Below are 22500 nucleotides of genomic sequence, written 5' to 3' on the forward strand. Positions count from 1 at the left end.
ATGCGGTTTGTTGGCCATCAGCAGGTCATGAAGTCAATGTGGCCTCATTATATTTGGGCTGTGTGTATTTTAAGACGCACCCTAATAATACAGCACACAACCTTCTGCCGAGCTCATTCTGAGGACCTTACTCAAGCATCAGTGATGTACTATTAAAGTTTATAATTAATAATAACAATTAAAGCTGCGAGCGGCATTTATCGGGGATCAAGCATTAAGGCCCCTACTTGACATCAAAGTTTAGCGTTAGTTCGGCCCGCGCATTGCTCTGAAAACCATTTTTGGCGGAGTCGTTGCGTGTGCCGCGCTTTATCCCTCACTTTGTGTGTGTGTGTGTGTGTGTGTGTGTGTGTGTGTGTGTGTGTGTGTGTGTGTGTGTGTGTATGAGAGTTAGCTCGGCCCTCTTTCATGCAGTATAATTGGTTGACACCGCGTGATTGACATGAACGCTCAAATGGCCAATCAAATTAAAGTGGGCAGGATTTACATTCGCGCAGTCTTCACACATTTATTCACTCATGCGAAGAATCTCGGGACTAATAATATATTTGACGACAATTAAAGCAAATATTGTTTGCAAATAGTTCCAAACTGATTATTTCTAACTAGAATTAGATCTAGATTTTCGTTCACTGTTCTGTTTGACCTGGTTACGGCCTTGCTTTGAAGCAGTCTATTATTTTAAATAAAAATAAAAACATTTATTATTTCAGTATTACATAATGATTTAATTTCTATTGGCCATATTTATTAGGACACAATTACTATCACACACCTGTTGGTAATATATAGGTGTGAAGGACAACCAGATCCAAAAATCTCAAAAACATATTGACAATATAAAATATAAAATAAAAAAAAAACAAGTAGGCAAGAGAAGCCTATCCGGTAGTTAAGGCTGATGTCACGCGTCAGCGCTTCCGGGTCCAAGCGCTCTATATTATACCACAAGAAAAACTACAAACGGTGCTAATATACACACACAATGTGATGTAATACTACAAAAAAATTATAATCATACCCTTTTCCTCCATATCAAAATTCCAGATGGCCAGACAGTGATTCATCTTTTATAAATCGTTAAAATATTAATGTCTGTAACGCTGTGAGCACAGAGACTGTTGTGTAGACTGTAAGTATTTTAAATGTTAAACTTTTTTAAACGTTTGATGTTTAATATGAATAAATAGCGCTCATAAACGGGTGTTGATGGCATTCTCAAGTGAAACGAGTTGAGGCTTGAACCCGGAAACGGCGTTCCTTACGTCACGACTTAACAAGCGGATATGAAGCATTCATGTTCAGAAGAAACATTCATGTTGAAGAACTGTTAATAATAAAGATTGAGAAAATTTGATCAGTTCTTTTTTTCACATCCCCCACACCATTACACCACCACCACCAGCCTGCACAGTGGGAACAAGGCATGATAGATCCATGTTCTCATTCTGTTTACGCCAAATTCTGACTCTACCATCTGAATGTCTCAACAGAAATCGAGACTCATCAGACCAGGCAACATTTCTCCAGTCTTCAACTGTCCAATTTTGGTGAGCTTGTGCCAATTGTCGCCTCTTTTTCCTATTTGTAGTGGAGATGAGTGGTCCCCGGTGGGGTCTTCTGCTGTTGTAGCCCATCCGCCTCAAGGTTGTGTGTGTTGTGGCTTCACAAATGCTTTGCTGCATACCTCGGTTGTAACGAGTGGTTATTTCAGTCAAAGTTGCTCTTCTATCAGCTTGAATCAGTCGGCCCATTCTCCTCTGACCTCGAGCATCATCAAGGCATTTTCTCCCACAGGACTGCCGCAGACTGGATGCTCTTCCCTTTTCACACCATTCTTTGTAAACCCTAGAAATGGTTGTGTGTGTAAATCCCAGTAACTGAGCAGATTGTGAAATACTCAGACCGGCCCGTCTGGCACCAACAACCATGCCACGCTCAAAACGGCTTAAATCACCTTTCTTTCCCATTCTGACATTCAGTTTGGAGTTCAGGAGATTGTCTTGACCAGGACCACACCCCTAAATGCATTGAAGAACAGTTGCCATGTGAACTAATCAGCCAATCACAACTGCCATGTGATTGGCTGATTAGATAATTGCATTAATGAGAAATTGAACAGGTGTTCCTAATAATCCATTAGGTGAGTGTAGTTAACCCATAGTTGACCGGTAGTCCGACATCCATAAATATCTGCAAGGATCTTTACGTGACGCCCGATTTTGAGAAGTTGCAAATCAGGCAGGAAGAGGGCCGCTTTCAGGGGGTTTAATGGGATTTTCTATAGAAATGCATCATTTTGACACCTTTTTAACCGTTATAGCGCCACCAAGAGGCCAGTCGCCGCATCCTTTTTCGGGTGACCATAGAATGAGCTCTTACATAGGTGTGCTGAGTTTGGTGAAAATAACTCGTTTGACCCGCTATAGCCAATTAAGTAAAACGGGCTTCTCCCCCTCAAACTTGGCGGCCCTTAGGAATCCCGAATCCCGAAATTTTGTTTTATAATTTTTGACATTCAGACTCCAGATAACCTGGCTGCACTGGTTTGGTTACAGTCTGGCCAAAAACCTAGGACTAGTTCGCAAAAGTAGGTTTTTGGAAAAAGCCAGAATACCTGATTTTTTTCCTCAGGCGACAAGCCAATCGGAGGCATGCATTTTTTCTGTCTTGAGCCAGGGATTCAAACGGTTTAGGAGTTATGAGCCATTTGGTACTTTTGCTGACTGTAGCGCCCCCGTCAGGCCGATCGGGGCGTGCCTCGGTGACGTTGGTAGTTTGTGTCAGTTTGGTCTGCCGGATCAGTTTTAGATGGAGAATGATGCATCATGGGAAAATTAACAGCCACAATAGGGTTTCTTCTTCTTCTTCTTCTTCTTCTTCTTCTTCTTCTTCTTCTTCTTCTTCTTCTTCTTCTTCTTCTTCTTCTTCTTCTTCTTCACTTCGTGCTCGAACCCCTAATAAATGCTGACCAATGAAGAGCCAATCAGACGCTCCCCTGTTTCCCCATCTGTGTTTAATGTAGTCGAGGCTCAGTGTTCGTTCTGATCCCAGAATGCACTGCTGATCCCTCTGGTTTCTGGCGTGTTTGTGGCTCCTCAGCGTCTGCGAATGGCTCGAGCTTCCCTGATTATATAATATTGGATGTTGGAGCAAAAGCCCAGGAGAGGCGTTGAGTGTGATTTAGGTGTTCAGATCACGCTCTGAAATAGCTAATCTCTGCTGTTAATCGCTTGTGTTGACAAGGCCTCACACATCTCAGGAGGGCCTTCCTTTGGCCCCCAGTGAATTTGCTGGGAGAATATTAAGAAGATATTTATATGTTAAAGGGGACATATTATACAAAAAATAACATTTATAAGGTGCTTAATCACAGATATGTGTGTCCACCGCCTATAATAGTAAAATCCACCTGATACCTGTGTTATAATCCCCATCAATCATTATCAATCACTCATATTTCCTCCTGCATAAGCCCCGCCCACGCCTGCTGCTGATTGGCCCGTTAGCATAGTCACGCCCCCTGAGTGAGACGCACAGAGACGTCCTCGCCACAAACATCACTAATGTCCTGATGAACATGAAAACACACGAGTCTCAGAGAACATGATATATTTCAGCTCTAACTTTATATCTGAACGAGTGAGGATGGACTTCATATTCTTTGAATGTCTGCTAATGTACTTCTGAATGAGCTGAACGCTGTACGCTAATACGGCTAAAGCTAGCTTTCTATAATGTCCAGGAGTGTTGAAAAGTGTGGAGCTCTCATCTCTCGTCTGTGACTCCGGCTCTAACTTTTTTGGCTGATCCACAACGGCTTATTTCTGACATTAGTCTGAGTGAGATCGGCCTGTTGTGTTGTTGACGGAGAAGGCTCCGCCCTCATCTGGAAGGGGGCGGGGAGCAGCAGCTCATTTGCATTTAAAGGGACACACACAAAAGCGGCATGTTTTGCTCACACACAAATAGAGGCAAATTGGACAAGCGATAATAAATGATCTGGGAGTATTTTGAGCAGAAACTTCACACACACACACACACACATACAAACACACACACACACACACACACACACACACACACACACACACACACACACACACACACACACCAGAGATGTATATCACATCTTGTGAAAAGGGGCATAATATGTCCCCTTTAAAAGTGAAAGGACCAACCATCTAGCAACATCATCCAGAAAACCCTAGCAACTGCCTAGCAACATCTCATAACACCCTAGCAACCACCTAGCAATGCTCTAGCAAACCAGCCATAGCAACTTTGCAACCACCTAGCAAAACCCTAGCAACCACCCAAAACACAAAAGCAACTGCCTAGCAACCACTCAGAACACCTTAGTATCCACCTAGAAACTCCCTAGCAACCGAATGCTGAGTTTTTCCACTGCATTTGCCATTCCATAGCAACGAAACAGAGGACCCTAGCAACGGTTTAACAAGAACTATACCTCTGCATCAGAACATCGTAGAGACATGGGGGTCGACTCTTTTGACTCACGGTAGCAAACAGGACTTTCAAAATGCTAGTTATTCTAGCAGTGAATAGTGATACATGCTAATAACTATTAAACAAAGTGTTAAAACATGTTAATAACATGCTTAGAAGTGTCTCATATATGACAACTAAGTAATGCCCTAGCAAACCACCCAGAGCACCTAGCAATACCCTAGCAACCACCCAGAACACCAAAGCAACTGCCTAGCAACCACTCAGAACACCATAGTAACCACCTGGAAACTCCCTAGCAACCGAATGCTGAGTTTTTCCACTGCAATCGCCATTCCATAGCAACGAAATAGAGTACCCTAGCAACGGCTTAACAAGAACTATACCTCTGCATCAGAACATCGTAGAGACCTGGGGATCGGCTCTTTTGACTCACGGTAGCAAACAGGACTTTCAACATGCTAGTTATGCTAGCAGTGAATAGTGATACATGCTAATAACTATCAAACAAAGTGTTAAAACATGTTAATAACATGCTTAGAAGTGTCTCATATGTGACAGTGTCAAGTCTCAAGTGTGTCTCAAGTGTGACAACTACAGACCTAGTAATGCCCTAGCAAACCACCCAGAGCACCTAGCAACCACCTAGAAAAACCCTTGCAACTGCCCAGAACACCATAGCAACTGCATAACAACTCCCTAGCAACCACTCAGAACACCCTAGTAACCACCTAGAAACTCCCTAGCAACCGAATGCTGAGTTTTTGCCACTGCAAGCGCCACTCACATTTTCTTCAGTAAATGTACATTCCAGTTTTTATTATTATTGGTTGTTCATTGATTCATTCACGTGACTTTTGTGACATTGACACAGTTATTGAACTGAACTGAGCTCTAAAGTCTCACGTGCCGTCATGAAATCTTAATAGCGGCAGTCAGACAATGCCTCGCCTCAGGGAAGAGCCAGATTTATGAAAATTAATAATTCACCAGTGTTTTTTCTTCTTCTTCTTCTTCCCTCTAATGCTCTGAGGACTGCATATGTAGAGTTTTTGGGATGTTTTCTCTCGCGTGTGTTCATACTCACGCCGTATTAAGTGTCTCATTAAGAGCTCATTATGATTTGAAACCTCAGCCGTTTAATAACATCTGATTATGAGATGATTGATCAGTGATGTAATTCTTACACGATTTTAGGATGTTCAGGAGTCTTAGCGAACACTGGATCCAAAGCAAACTCATATGTGTGAATCTTTGCATGAAATTAGCCAGAGAAGTTAATATGGCATTAAAACACCAACCAAACAAACACGATTTCTGATTTTCTTCATACTCATTTTCTTCCTCCTCTTCATGGTAGCTCTCTATTTCACACTGTTCATCCCTTTTTTACTAAAATCTGTAGTTTTTCCTTTCTGCTCCACTAACATCTCCAATTGGAAGTGTGTTGAATAGAGAACAGGCTGAATTATGAACAGTATTTGAATGTAACTTTATTTTACGGTGCCATTGTTGCAGTGTAACTATATATTTAAGCACTGAGTAATATTAATAAATCATATGTGCTTAGGGTAGGAGTGGGGTTTGGTTGAGGGTCAGTTGCATGTTATGATCACAGCCTCTGCTGAGCCAAAGCCACTCGAGTTTATTGAGGGATTATTCAGCGAATGAGTTTCCACCGTAGTTCATCCGCGTGGCCTTATCAGGTTTTGTAAGCGACTTCCCGAAATAGGAGAAACCTCGCGAGTAATGTTGGTTATGTTTCAGCGTTTTCTCAACCCGTCTTGCCAAGAGTTTTGCAGTAATTAACCTCGTTCTGCGTCTCTCTGGCCACCATCACAACGAGACACTGATGAATCGTGTGTGTGTGTGTGTGTGTGTGTGTTTGTGTGCTGAACTAGAAGCATCTCTAATGAGCTGAGCCAGGATCGAGGTGTTTGACCTGTGTGAAACTGCAGTTAAATCTGATATTGTCTTACACTCCTTTCCTAATGTCTCCTAATGTCTTCTAATGTCTCTCAGCTGGGCGTCTTGGATTTTCAATTTTTTTGAACCAATCAATTCTCCAGTGAAACATTCATGTGTGGTTTTGAGATGTATGAGAAGTCACACTAATGAAGTCTCTCTCTCTCTCTCCCTCTCTCTCTCTCTCTCTCTCTCTCTCTCTCTCTCTCTCTGGGCTCTCGGGAACAGAAGAGTATGCTGTTGAAGGTAAGCCGGCTGATTAAACTCTCGGTGTGTGTTGACGATGCTGTTCTGGACTCGTGCTTTCGGCCGCCGCGCCGAGGCCTTGTCCGATTGGACTGCGGTTTTGGCGACTTCTTGGGGCTTTGATTCGCTGCTATGAGAAACACATTTCTCCGAGATTTACTCTTCCTCCTTTATCCCACTTTCTTTTCTTCTTATGAGTTGCTTTGATTGGTAACGGTTTACAATAAGCTCTGGTTTGTTACCATTGGTTAATGCATGAGCTAACAATGAGCAATGGGCTGATGAGTTGAGGATCAACTTTCCCTTCAGCTTTTGATATATAAAAGGTCATAGTAATATAAGAATATCCTCTACATTTCAGAGATGAAAACTTCCTTGTTAGTCAAAGAAAAGCTTTTATAGACACCAGGCTCAGAAAACGATTGTGTGCTTCATCTTGACGTCAACGTGTTGAGAAACACCGCTTCTACAGAATAATAAGCACGTCTACTCCAGTAGCCCCGCCCACCGACTCGTCTAATCCAGTAACCCCGCCCACCGACTCATCTAATCCAATAGCCCCGCCCACCGACTCATGATCTCGCTAGCCAGCATCAATAAACATGCGGAGGAAGATTAAGATATTGCGCTATTCCTGGTTGTGGAAGAACACAGTCGCTCCTTAAGCTTCCTTCTGATCCTAATATTAGGAATGAGTGATACTTCATTTATTTTTAATGATGTTCCAGCTGACGTGGGGAAGACATGTTCGCGTGTTCGCTTCATTTCACAGCAGAAGTGTTTGTAAACACGTCTCAGGTCGAGCTGGATTTGCAGACATATTGAGATTAAAACACAATGCTGTGCTTCTTTATTGGATCCGTCAGGAACGGTGCAGCACACTTATGTGAGTAAAACGTCTTTTTTTATATGTAACAGTAGTGTGCATGTGCGTTTATGTAACGTGCGCTTCGCCAATATCCACCGATTGGACGGGCCAAGTAATACAAAAATTATATTCCAATTAATCGGTTGGATGAGGAATAAATCATTGTGTCTGTTTGGTAAAGACGTTTAGCGAGCCCTGTGGTCGAGAGAATCATTCCGGTTACCGCTTTCAAAACAATCCCTCCCTGACAGCGGAGCAGAAGCTCATTAAATATTCAAATCTTCTCCAATCCTAGCCGTGGGCGTTAACTTAAGTCTCCAGTGACCCGCCCATCAGAACCCAGCGTTCAGGAGAGAGCCTCAAACCAGTGCAGAAAATAGCCTATTACTGAAGAGTTATGATGTGTGTGAAGGTAAAAACCACACCAACGTCATTAGTGGACCTCTGACAACAGGATAAACAAAGAAGAAAGCCAGGTCATGACACCTTTAATCAAAAAGTTCATGCTGGTTCCGCGTGCATTACCTGATGTTAACGGCTGAGCCCTTATTGTAAAGTGCCACAGTTTGACTTTACTCTCCAGTCGGTTCAGATGGCGAGTCCAATGCGATCGCTGGCAGTTATTGGTGGGTTTAGGGGCTCAGGTGTGACGTGTTTCACGTTTGTTGACGTCCTGGCTATGTTTTGTGTTCTCAGTGTTAAAGCAGGTGTGTGAGTTCAAAGGTTAAACCCTCCCGTAACGGCGCTTGCATCTGCCAAGAGCCGGCTTTATTTACTCACATTCCCCCGCAGGCTGGATTTGTCTGCGTAATTGATGGTGCATGTTTGGGATAAGGCGTAGATATCTGGATGTTTTTCCTCTATCTGGACGCTGCTGATGGATTACCCAGCATGCCTCGGGAGAGACGTTGCTATGGCAACCCCGAAGATGGAGATGGAGGCGAGCGCAACGGAAAACAAGATTAAATGCACATTTTCCAGTGATTTATAAAAGTCTGATTGTTTTTGAGCGTCAGGAGCTTAAACACGACTCCATGGGCATGTGACCGTTTCTGATTTTTAATAAATATCAGGATGATTGCTGAAGCTTTTATCACCATATTAACATCATTATCATTCAAACCAAAAAACCTCATGCATGCTTAATAACAAGTTTAGGTAACACTTTATTTTAAAGTGTCTTTGTTACACTATAATTATACATTTAAGTATTAATATTAAGAAGCAACATGTATTTACTATAGGGTTGAGATTTAGTTGCATATAATTATGCATAATGTACTATGATAAGTACATATGTAACAAGGACACTGTAAAGAAAAGTGTTAGCCTATATTTTACAGTGTCATTGTTTCATAACACTATATTGCCAAAAGTGTTTTAACTCCTGCCTTCACACACACATGATCTCCCCATTGTTAACCCGTGGGGTTTAATCTGGAGTCGGCCCACCCTCTCTAACAGCTCCAGCTCTTCTGGGAAGGCTTTCCTCAAGGTTTAGGAGTGTGTTTATGGGGATTTTTGCCCATTCTTCTAGAAGCTCATTTGTGAGGTCAGGCACTGATGTTGGACGAGAAGCCCTGGCTCTCAGTCTCCGCTCTAATTCATCCCAAAGCTGTTCTATCGGGTTGAGCTCAGGACTCTTTGCAGGCCAGTCCAGTTCCTCCACACCAAACTCCTCATCCATGTCTTTATGGGCCGACGCTTTGTGCACTGGAGCGCAGTCATGCTGGGACAGGAAGGGGCCGTCCACAAACTGATCCCACAAAGTCAGGAGCGTGAAATTGTCCAAAATGTCTTGAAGCATTAAGAGTTCCTTTCACTGGAACTAAGGGGCCAACCCCTGAAAAACAACCCCACACTGGAGGTCTGGAGCGGTTGACTCTGCAGAAAGTTGGAGACTTCTGCACACTGTGACCCTCAGCATGCGCTGACCCCGCTCTGGGATTTAACACTTTGTGGCTGAGTTGCTGTTGTTCCACTTTGTTCTAATCCCACTAACAGTTGAGCGTGGAATATTTAGTAGTGAGGAAATGTCAGGAATGGCCTTATTGCACAGGTGTCAGCCTATCACGGCCCCACGCTTGAGTTCACTGAGCTCCTGAGAGCGACCCATTCTTTCACTAATGTGTGTAGAAGCGTCTGCAGGCCGAGAACTGGAGTTATACACGGATTGAACACCGGAACTCAGGGATCTGGATGAGCGGCCCAATACTTCTGGCAATATAGTGTATTTTACCTGTACGTAGTAATTATATATTCTGCATAATTGCATGCAACTAACCCTAAACCGAAATTTTAAAACCTACCCTAACCCTATAGAAAGTGCATGTTGTTACTTAATATTAATAATTAACTCTATATTTGCAGTGTCACAAAGATTTAAAAATAAAATGTAACCGAAGTTTAATAACTTAACAATAAAACTGTATGAAGTAAATGTTTCAGACTGATTCCAGTGCAAATCAACTCAACCTTAAAGAGCAATAATACAGAAGCAGATCATTTTGAAACATACGTGTCTTTTCTGCACCTCTTTAAGAAAATGTAATGTTATAAAGTATTAGGTGTATTTGGTGGAGTTTGTTGTGTGTAGAAATACATTCAAATATAATCAATTAGTATTAAGGTATCTATAACTCTTTACAGTATATTGAAGTGCCTGTGATAACAAAACAACACGACAAACAGGCAATAATGAGCTTTCAGAGTCCAGGACACGCCAACATCTCTGTGTATACTTCAACAAAAAAATGAACAGAAAATATTGCAGACTGTTTTATCAAGCCTCAAGAGCGTTCCTGCTTACGGTTGCCAGATGTCAAGAGTTTAAATCTCCCAATCAGAGCTTTCCTCTTAACATGACCTTTTCTGCCTGGTGTTTTGCTTGATCTTCTTAGTGTGAATATGATCTCTCTAGACTGAGAATCTAAAAACACAGACACACATCTGAGCTGGACCAATGACTGGGTTTGTCCTTAATTGACTCAAATAAATAAAATCTATAAAACCCATCATGCGATTTATCACGAGTTAACTTTTGAAAAACATGCAATTGATCACGCGTTAACTCATTACAAACATGCGATTAATCACACGTTAACTCATTACAGTCATGCGATTAATCACAAGTTAACTCATGGCAATCCTACAATTAATCACATGGTAACTCATTACAATCATGCGATTAATCACGAGTTAACTCGTGACGATCCTACGATTAATAACAAGTTAACTCATGTCGATCCTACAACTAATCACAAGTTAACACATTACAATCCTACGATTAATCACGAATTAACTCATGACACTCATGCGATTAATCACGGGTTAACTCATGGCAATCATGCGATTAATCACGAATTAACTCATGACACTCATGCGATTAATCACGTGTTAACTCATGGCAATCATGCGATTGATCGCGTTAACTCATGCCAACCTACGATTAATCACGAGTTAACTCATGGCACCCTACGATTAATCACAAGTTAACTCATGACAATCCTACAATTAATCACGAGTTAACTCATGACAATCCTATGATTAATCACGAGTCAACTCATGGCAATCCTACGATTAATCACGTTAACTCATGACAATCCTATGATTAATCACGAGTTAACTCATGGCAATCCTACGATTTATCACGAGTTAACTCATGGCAATCCTACGATTAATCACGAGTTAACTCATGGCAATCCTACGATTAATCTTGAGTTAACTCATGACAATCCTATGATTAATTTCGCTCAGCTAATGAGTGAAGGCTTGTGGTACCATCACAGAGAGGCATGAAATCCCTCTCTAGAACTTTTTATTTCATTGTTCCTGGTTGGTGGAACGATCTCCCGTCCTCCATACGCACAACAGAATCACTCGCTTCATTCAAAAGACAGGTAAAAACCCATCTCTTCCATGAGCACTTAATCTTACATAAAAAAAAAACTCTTTCCCTTTCTATTTCTCCTTTCTTCTTTCCTTTTCTGGTCTTTGCTACTTTGAGCAGTGTACAAATCTTGGTATTTAGGGCACTTTTTGTGTTTCGTTGCCTCTTCTTGATGGATCGCTTCCTGTTCTCCTGAGTTGTAAGTCGCTTTGGATAAAAGTGTCTGCTAAATGCATAAATGTAAATGTAAACGTAATCACATGTTAACTCATGACAATCCTGCGATTAATCACGAGTTAACTAATAGCAATCCTACAATAAATCATGCATTATCTCATGATAATCATGCGATTAATCAGGATTTAACTCATGCCGATCGTGCGATTAATCACGTGTTATCTCATGACAATCATGTGATTAATTGCGATTAAATGTTTCAGTCGATTGACAGCCCTAATTAAAATATGTCAGTGCCATTGTTTTGTCTCAAGATGCGCACACTATAATGATGCTGGGCCAAATTTGGGTCAAATATGGATAAACCCAACCATTGGATTAAAAAATGTCATTTAAATTTTTAACCCAACATCTGGGTTTGTCCTTAATTGACCCAAATAAATAAAATCTATAAAACCCAGCACTTTTTTTAGAGTGCACCAGTCATGTTTTGTTTTCTAAAGCACGATTAGAAAAGCTACTTAAACGCCCTAATTGAACTAAAGCCTAATCCTGGCTAATCTAATCCCTGTCTGTGAAACCAGGCCTCAGTCACTGAAACTTGACTACACAAACAGCACAGTTTGACAAAACATGATGACAGTAGATCTGAACTCAGATGGCTTGTTGTGTCAGGAGCTCGAGGCGTTTATTTCAGGTTCTGCCTTCTGTTCTGATTGAAGCCAATGACATTTGCTGGGTTTGTGCGGGTCGGGCAGAAAACTAGAGGACAAACCCGGAGAGATGAAGGTTTTGATGTGGGAATGTCATCTCTGGATGGCATGCTGTGGTTCTGACCTGAGACATGCATCTGCTTCAGAATAAGACCAAGAAACAGTCGGATTGAAGCTTCTGCTGCATGAATATATATGCTAATATAAGTGCAGAGAGCTATACCTCTAACACATTCAAACATGGCACTGTAAAACAATATTTTAAAAAAAAAAAATAAGTTACCTGTTTGAGTTAATGAACATTTTTGAGAATCGCAACCTTTATTCAAATATTACTAAAATATTTTGTAAGCATATTGGTTAATTGTGTGTTTTTTTTTTGTGATGACGCAGCCACATTTTGCTATTTGTATAATTTATCGCATTTTTATGTGGTTCAGATACAATAATATTTTGAGTTTTTCTATTTATTAAACCAATTTCCTTCATTGTAGCAAATCAAATTAAGTTTAATAAACACATTTTTAAGACAATCAGGTTACTTACCTTTTTAAAGTTAAATCAACAGTTTTTTTTTTTTTTACAGTTTACTTGCAGTGTAAACATATTTTGTTGGTTTAACTTAAAAAAGTAAGTAACCTGGTTGCCTTAAAATGTTTAAAAAATGTTTATTGAACTTAAAAAAACTTAGTTGATACAATGAAGGTAATTGTTTTAATAAATAGAAACTCAAAATATTATTGTATCTGAACCACATAAAAATATGATAAATCATAAAAATAGCACAATTTGGCTGGTTACTTTCTTTTTTAAGTTCAAAATCTGTTTACACTGCAAGTAAACTGTAAAAAATATTGTTGATTTAACTTAAAAAGTAAGTAAGTTTATTTATTTCAGTCCAGCAGACCAGTGCAATGTTTGCCATTAAGTGTAGCAAAAGCGTATTTGTGATATTTGAGTTTCGATGTGCTGCGGTGATACGCAAATTCCTTGTTGTATCGCTTGCACACAATCATGCTCTTGTCGAGGCTTCCATCCTTTCATTTTTTAAAACATGTTCACACTGGTTTGTTGTGGTCGTGAGTCGTGAACGCTAGTTGGTGTTTCAGTATAATCGGTCCGTCAAAACTCATTCATTGAAAAACGTTCCGCGGTGCAAAAATAAGTGCGGTTAAAAATATGTTGTTTCTTTTTTTGCGTTATTAATCTTAATTTACGTGTTAAAGTCCCAGCCCTAATCTATATATATATATATATAATATATGTACAGTGTGGGAATAAAGTCAGCATATAGCGAAGCACATCATCAGCATTTAAAGCTCTGGTGTTTGAAGAGTCCTCCATTAAACACCATCTACAGATCAGATATCATGACTCTTTTGCTGTCGTGCTGGTTTGTCTTTAGCCGAGTTAACTAAACCAGCCAGACTTCAGATTCTGACCTGGATCACACACGGCAAACAATGCTCCAATTCCTCAGTCATTCTGTCTTGTTTCCAGTCTAAATATCTAACAATTCTTAATCAAGATGCATTTACTAGATCAGTAAACGACATGAGATTTTTTTTTTTTTTTCTGGGGAAAAATATCAAAATGAGTTTTTGCTTAAAACAGGCAAAATGATCTGCCAATGGGGTGAGGAAAATAATCTTGTTTCTGATTGAAATCTTGTTTCTTGTTTCCAGTAGAAATAAGATTTTTTTCCTCACCCCATTGGCAGATCAATTTGCCTGTTTTAAGCAAAAACTCATTTTGATATTTTCCCCAGAAAACATATCTTTTCTATGGTTAAGTGACGCAAACTCCAACACATATTCGTTTACAAATCATGGACAATGGTAAAAACAAATATTTTTCAAATTTCTCTTTGAAACTGCAGTGATATTGCACATATTGGTATGTATTTTGTGGTTTGCAAAAACGTTGCCACAGGTACATTTTGCCAATGAGACCCAAAATAGTTCTTCTTTGGCATCGCTCTGAAACCCCATTTGTGGTTCTTGTCCCCTTTATTTCTAAGGGTGTAGTGGTGGTTGAGGCTCGTAAAGCGGCGGTTAACTGTTGTCCATCCTATATTAAGGCGCTGGCCGTGGACTCGATCTCGGCTGGCCTATTTTCAGGGGCTTTGTCTAATTAGCGTCTCCGACCGAATCGTTAGATTGATGAGCTTGAGCGTCTCTCAGCCGTCCGGCGGGACAATCCGTACGGAGCGATTCTCGGCCTGCCAGGAAAAAAAAAACTCCACAAATGGATGAGCCGGGAATGCCGTGACCCCATTTTGGTCAGGTGTTTCCCAGCTGAACGAGGGATTGTTGTGGAATAACGGTGCGAGTTTGGAGGAGTTGTTTCTGATGCGTTTGATTGTAGACCCAGACAGACCGTCCTTATCTGCCCAATCCCAGCTAATGATCCGTCCCTCTGGAACATTCGGGATTAAACCTCATGACGGCTGGAGACTTCTGGATGCTTCTCCTCTCCTGGCCGTGAAATGGAAGGCTGATGTCCTCTGTAGATATGAGATTAAAGTTTGAGTTATCACAGATTACAGTGGATCAACTAAACCAGATTACGGATTAGTTCTGAACCTTCTCCAGAGCGGATGAGATGAGTTTTTGTGGTTTTGTGTTTTATTTTTCTGCCTGATTTACAGATGAAACCCTTCATTGTGGAGCTTTAGAAGATATCAGTGTTCAATTGTGGCATAAAAGGGTGAAATTATGAAATAAAAATTTAAATTTTGGTATAAAAAAATGGTAATTATGGCAAAGTTGAAATTGACAAGAAGTTTGGTAACACTTTATTTTAGGGTTCAGTTATTAACTATTAACTAGTGTCTTATGATCATGCATATTACTATGATATTGTCTGTTTATTAGCACTTATAAAGCTCATATTAATGCCTTATTCTGCATGAGCTTATTCTACATCCCTTAATCCGACCCAATACCTAAACTTAAACGCTACAAAAACTACCTTACTAACTATTAATAAGCAGTAAATTAGGAGTTTATTGAGGCAGAAGTCGGAGTTAATAGTGAATATGTGTTCCCCATACTGAAGTAATACCGATGTTTGGTCATGAGTTTTCCAGATCTATCTGCCGTAACGTTTTTGCAAACTACAAAATGCGTACCAATAGGTTCATATTGCGACAGTTTCAAAGTCAAATGTCCACTGGGTGGCGCTAAAAGCTTTTCCCGGAACAGATGTGTGTGAATCTGGCATGTTGTGTTACGTTGGTTTCTTAACGTTCACCCACACTAAACCCTAAACCGACCGATAGTGTTAACAACAGCAGATGTGATAAGAATAAGATTGTGTCCGTGTCATTTTAGCTTGTGTTTTAAACTCGGCTTTTATCATCACTCGTTTTTCACGGTATTCGTTCCCGGTAAGATTATCGGGATATAATTGATCTCAAAGATTATTGATATCAAATATAGATTTGAAAGCGAGCTCAGACAGGAGCAATCGATCCAACGTGCTTTCCATCTTCTCCAACCTGATATCTGATAACACCTCATGATACTGTAATTCAATTTGGCATAGTACACTGAATTTATTGATTCACTTATTTGCTGTACTGTAATTGACAGTATACTGTATTATATTGCATATCAAGTTCATGTTCAATTCTTTGGTATCGAACTTTTCTTTTCTAGTGCTTCTCATCTACTGCAACAAGGGTAATATGTCCTGGTTAGTATACTCATGGACCAGCTGGAGTTTGTTTATTAAGCGAGCAGGGCAACCACCCAGTAGAGCATTACAATAATCTATCTATCTATCTATCTATCTATCTATCTATCTATCTATCTATCTATCTATCTATCTATCTATCTATCTATCTATCTATCTATCTATCTATCTATCTATCTATCTATCTATCTATCTATCTATCTATCTATCTATCTATCTATCTATCTATCTATCTATCTATCTATCTATCTATCTATCATGGACCAGCTGGAGTTTGTTTATTAAGCGAGCAGGGCAACCACCCAGTAGAGCATTACAATAATCTATCTATCTATCTATCTATCTATCTATCTATCTATCTATCTATCTATCTATCTATCTATCTATCTATCTATCTATCTATCTATCTATCTATCTATCTATCTATCTATCTATCTATCTATCTATCTATCTATCTATCTATCTATCTATCTATCTATCTAATGAAAGATTGGTATCAAAGAGCACACCCAGGCTAACAGGCTAGAGGAAGGCTAGCGATGTCAGATCAACGTGACAGCCAATAGTAGATTATATTGTGATCATTAAATTATATTAAGCAAAATAAACAGCCTCAGTTTGGAGAGGTGATTTTGATGTGTTATCACACACACACACACACACACACACACACACACACACACACACACACACACACACACACACACACACACACACACACACACACACAACAGTAAATGCCCCGCGTGATGAAACTCTTGGATCCGTCACTTTCACACGCGTGTTCTGATGTTTAAAGCGAGCCGTCCCTCGTGTAAATGCCACGCTCACTGTAGCTGCTCTGACCTTTCTCGGTGTGGGCAAACATGTCATGTGACGACCTGCGGGAGGAAATGACACGCCTCCATGCGTGATGAGCCGAGTGACGCCCGCATGTGTGTGTGTGTGTGTGTGTGTTATTCTGCCTCACATGCTTTTAAGTGTTTAATTGAGAGCAAAAGTGATATTAAGGAAAGTGTAGCTGAATCTGACAGATGATTGAAATCCCACTCTCGTCTGTACAACACACACACACACACACACACACACACACACACACACACACACACACACACACACACACACACATACAAACACACACAAACACACACACACATCTGAATCCAGTTCCGTAGAATCTGAGACGCGCCTGAAAATAGAATTCAGTCAGAAACACTCACACACCATCTGGACTCTGAGATGGGCAGGTGTGTGTGTGTGTGTGTGTGTGTGTGTGTGTGTGTGTGTGTGTGTGTGTGTGTGTGTGTGTGTGTGTGTGTGTGTGTGTGTGTGTGTGTGTGTGCGTGTAGTGTTGTTTTCCTGATCGTCAGTGTTGCGTTGTCAGGCTGTGGTCTCCATGGTAACGCTGCGTCCTGTGACCTGCGTGTCCTGTGGTAAACCGCAGAACTCTCCTAAACGGGCATTAAAGAGCCACGCATCCGCGGCCGTCTGATCTCATGCATATTCATGACGATAACGATCGCAGAGCTGCGGCTAATCTGCATATTAACGAGTCGAGGATAAACACACGCTGACAGATACTTGACACATCAAAACACAAGAGTTCTGAATATGATGAATAATTCTGGGATGTTGTCTGGCCAAACTTACACACAGACCTGTGATGTGTGTGTTATATGAGCAATACTAATATAATATTTACTCCCTCACACTGCAAACCAAACACTGGAGAGCCTTCACTGCTGAACTAAACACTGGAGAGCCTTCACTGCTGAACTAAACACTGGAGAGCCTTCACTGCTGAACTAAACACTGGAGAGCCTTCACTGCTGAACTAAATACTGGAGAGCCTTCACTGCTGAACTAAACACTGGAGAGCCTTCACTGCTGAACTAAACACTGGAGAGCCTTCACTGCTGTACTAAACACTGGAGAGCCTTCACTGCTGAACTAAACACTGGAGAGCCTTCACTGCTGAACTAAACACTGGAGAGCCTTCACTGCTGAACTAAACACTGGAGAGCCTTCACTGCTGAACTAAACACTGGAGAGCCTTCACTGCTGAACTAAACACTGGAGAGCCTTCACTGCTGAACTAAACACTGGAGAGTCTTCACTGCTGAACTAAACACTGGAGAGTCTTCACTGCAGACTAAACACTGGAGAGTCTTCACTGCTGAACTAAACACTGGAGAGCCTTCACTGCTGAACCAAACACTGGAGAGCCTTCACTGCTGAACTAAACACCGGAGAGCCTCCGCTCTTGAACTAAACACTGGAGAGCCTCCGCTCTTGAACTAAACACTGGAGAGCCTTCACTGCTGAACTAAACACTGGAGAGCCTTCACTGCTGAACTAAACACTGGAGAGTCTTCACTGCAGACTAAACACTGGAGAGCCTTCACTGCTGAACCAAACACTGGAGAGCCTTCACTGCTGAACTAAACACTGGAGAGCCTTCACTGCTGAACTAAACACCGGAGAGCCTCCGCTCTTGAACTAAACACTGGAGAGCCTCCGCTCTTGAACTAAACACTGGAGAGCCTTCACTGCTGAACTAAACACTGGAGAGCCTTCACTGCTGAACTAAACACCGGAGAGCCTTCACCGCTGAACTAAACACTGGAGAGCCTTCACTGCTGAACTAAACACTGGAGAGCCTCTGCTCTTGAACTAAACACTGGAGAGCCTTCACTGCTGACTAAACACTGGAGAGCCTTCACTGCTGACTAAACACTGGAGAGCCTTCACTGCTGAACTAAACACTGGAGAGTCTTCACTGCTGAACTAAACACTGGAGAGCCTTCACTGCTGAACTAAACACTGGAGAGCCTTCACTGCTGAACTAAACACTGGAGAGCCTTCACTGCTGAACTAAACACTGGAGAGCCTTCACTGCTGAACTAAACACTGGAGAGCCTTCACTGCTGAACTAAACACTGGAGAGCCTTCACTGCTGAACTAAACACTGGAGAGTCTTCACTGCTGAACTAGACACTGGAGAGTCTTCACTGCTGAACTAAACACTGGAGAGCCTTCACTGCAGACTAAACACTGGAGAGCCCTCACTGCTGAACTAAACACTGGAGAGCCCTCACTGCTGAACTAAACACTGGAGAGCCTTCACTGCTGAACTAAACACTGGAGAGCCTTCACTGCTGAACTAAACACTGGAGAGCCTTCACTGCTGAACTAAACACTGGAGAGCCTTCACTGCTGAACTAAACACTGGAGAGCCTTCACTGCTGAACTAAACACTGGAGAGCCTCCGCTCTTGAACTAAACACTGGAGAGCCTTCACTGCTGAACTAAACACTGGAGAGCCTTCACTGCTGACTAAACACCGGAGAGCCTTCACTGCTGAACTAAACACTGGAGAGCCTTCACTGCTGAACTAAACACCGGAGAGCCTTCACTGCTGAACTAAACACTGGAGAGCCTTCACTGCTGAACTAAACACTGGAGAGCCTTTACTGCTGAACTAAACACTGGAGAGTCTTCACTGCTGAACTAAACACTGGAGAGCCTTCACTGCTGAACTAAACACTGGAGAGTCTTCACTGCAGACTAAACACTGGAGAGCCCTCACTGCTGAACTAAACAATGGAGAGCCTTCACTGCTGAACTAAACACTGGAGAGCCTTCACTGCTGAACTAAACACTGGAGAGCCTTCACTGCTGAACTAAACACTGGAGAGCCTTCACTGCTGAACTAAACACTGGAGAGCCTTCACTGCTGAACTAAACACTGGAGAGCCTTCACTGCTGAACTAAACACTGGAGAGCCTTCACTGCTGAACTAAACACTGGAGAGCCTTCACTGCTGAACTAAACACTGGAGAGTCTTCACTGCTGAACTAAACACTGGAGAGCCTTCACTGCTGAACTAAACACTGGAGAGCCTTCACTGCTGAACTAAACACTGGAGAGCCTTCACTGCTGAACTAAACACTGGAGAGCCTTCACTGCTGAACTAAACACTGGAGAGCCTTCACTGCAGACTAAACACTGGAGAACCTTCACTGCCGAACTAAACACTGGAGAGCCTTCACTGCTGTACTAAACACTGGAGAGCCTTCACTGCTGAACTAAACACTGGAGAGCCTTCACTGCTGAACTAAACACTGAAGAGCCTTCACTGCTGAACTAAACGATGTTAATTAACAAAGATTCGGGAGGAGGGCTTTCAGATAATTGACACAGGTGGATAGCACTCAGCTAATCAACGAGAGGTGCATATATATACACAGCAGTCTTACCTCCATTCTGTTGACAGTTTATCAGCATCCCTCCTCCACCCCTTCTCCACATTTTGCTCTTTTAGTTCTAACCACTTACACAAAAAGGGGGGGGTACTCTGGGTTCGGGCCAAGTTCGAGCTCGAATCCCTCCCCCCGGACAGCACGCCAAATACGCATTTATATTACTCTATATAATTATATGTAAGTGTGAACTCGTGAAACACTGGAGAGCCTTCACTGCTGAACTAAACACTGGAGAGCCTTCACTGCTGACTAAACACTTGAGAGCCTTCACTGCTGAACTAAACACTGGAGAGCCTTCACTGCAGAACTAAACACTGGAGAGCCTTCACTGCTGAACTAAACACTGGAGAGCCTTCACTGCTGAACTAAACACTGGAGAGCCTTCACTGCTGAACTAAACACTGGAGAGCCTTCACTGCTGAACTAAACACTGGAGAGCCTTCACTGCTGACTAAACACTTGAGAGCCTTCACTGCTGAACTAAACACTGGAGAGCCTTCACTGCTGAACTAAACACTGGAGAGCCTTCACTGCTGAACTAAACACTTGAGAGCCTTCACTGCTGAACTAAACACTGGAGAGCCTTCACTGCTTTACTAAACACTGGAGAGCCTTCACTGCTGAACTAAACACTGGAGAGCCTTCACTGCTGAACTAAACACTGGAGAGCCTTCAATGCTGAACTAAACACTGGAGAGCCTTCACTGCTGAACTAAACACTGGAGAGTCTTCACTGCTGAACTAAACACTGGAGAGCCTTCACTGCTGAACTAAACACTGGAGAGCCTTCACTGCTGAACTAAACACTGGAGAGCCTTCACTGCTGAACTAAACACTGGAGAGCCTTCACTGATGAACTAAACACTGGAGAGCCTTCACTGCTGAACTAAACACTGGAGAGCCTTCACTGCTGAACTAAACACTGGAGAGTCTTCACTGATGAACTAAACACTGGAGAGTCTTCACTGATTAACTAAACACTGGAGAGCCTTCACTTCTGAACTAAACACTGGAGAGCCTTCACTGATGAACTAAACACTGGAGAGCCTTCACTGCTGAACTAAACACTGGAGAGCCTTCACTGCTGAACTAAACACTGGAGAGCCTTCACTGCTGAGCTAAACACTGGAGAGCCTTCACTGCTGAACTAAACACTGGAGATCCTTCACTGCTGAACTAAACACTGGAGAGCCTTCACTGCTGAACTAAACACTGGAGAGCCTTCACTGCTGAACTAAACACTGGAGAGTCTTCACTGCTGAACTAAACACTGGAGAGCCTTCACTGCTGAACTAAACACTGGAGAGCCTTCACTGCTGAACTAAACACTGGAGAGCCTTCACTGCTGAACTAAACACTGGAGAGCCTTCACTGCTGAACTAAACACTGGAGATCCTTCACTGCTGAACTAAACACTGGAGAGCCTTCACTGCTGAACTAAACACTGGAGAGCCTTCACTGCTGAACTAAACACTGGAGAGTCTTCACTGCTGAACTAAACACTGGAGAGCCTTCACTGCTGAACTAAACACTGGAGAGTCTTCACTGCTGAACTAAACACTGGAGAGCCTTCACTGCTGAACTAAACACTGGAGAGCCTCCACTGCTGAACTAAACACTGGAGAGCCTTCACTGCAAACCAAACACTGGAGAGCCTTCACTGCTGAACTAAACACTGGAGAGCCTTCACTGCTGAACTAAACACTGGAGATCCTTCACTGCTGAACTAAACACTGGAGAGCCTTCACTGCTGAACTAAACACTGGAGAGCCTTCACTGCTGAACTAAACACTGGAGAGCCTTCACTGCTGAACTAAACACTGGAGAGCCTTCACTGCTGAACTAAACACTGGAGAGCCTTCACTGCTGAACTAAACACTGGAGAGTCTTCACTGCTGAACTAAACACTGGAGAGCCTTCACTGCTGAACTAAACACTGGAGAGCCTTCACTGCTGAACTAAACACTGGAGAGCCTTCACTGCTGAACTAAACACTGGAGAGCCTTCACTGCTGAACTAAACACTGGAGAGCCTTCACTGCTGAACTAAACACTGGAGAGTCTTCACTGCTGAACTAAACACTGGAGAGCCTTCACTGCTGAACTAAACACTGGAGAGCCTACACTGACACACACACACTCTCTCTCTCACACACACACACACACACACACACACACACACACACACACACACACACACACACACACA

The 22500-nt window shown here is 42.1% G+C and overlaps 1 protein-coding gene across 8 annotated transcripts in view; it reads left to right on the plus strand.

Annotated features, from left to right (window-relative positions):
• Positions 1-22500, plus strand: part of nrxn2b (neurexin 2b) — a 474027-nt gene that overhangs the window by 102662 nt on the left and 348865 nt on the right. For all 8 annotated transcript variants that reach the window (XM_067447624.1, XM_067447626.1, XM_067447625.1 and 5 more), the window contains exon 3: positions 6664-6681. In XM_067447624.1, the coding sequence (XP_067303725.1) occupies positions 6664-6681 (18 nt within the window). The remainder of the gene's footprint in view (positions 1-6663; positions 6682-22500) is intronic.

The sequence above is a fragment of the Pseudorasbora parva genome, chromosome 1 (assembly GCF_024679245.1).
Source record: "Pseudorasbora parva isolate DD20220531a chromosome 1, ASM2467924v1, whole genome shotgun sequence".
Taxonomy (NCBI): Eukaryota; Metazoa; Chordata; class Actinopteri; order Cypriniformes; family Gobionidae; genus Pseudorasbora; species Pseudorasbora parva.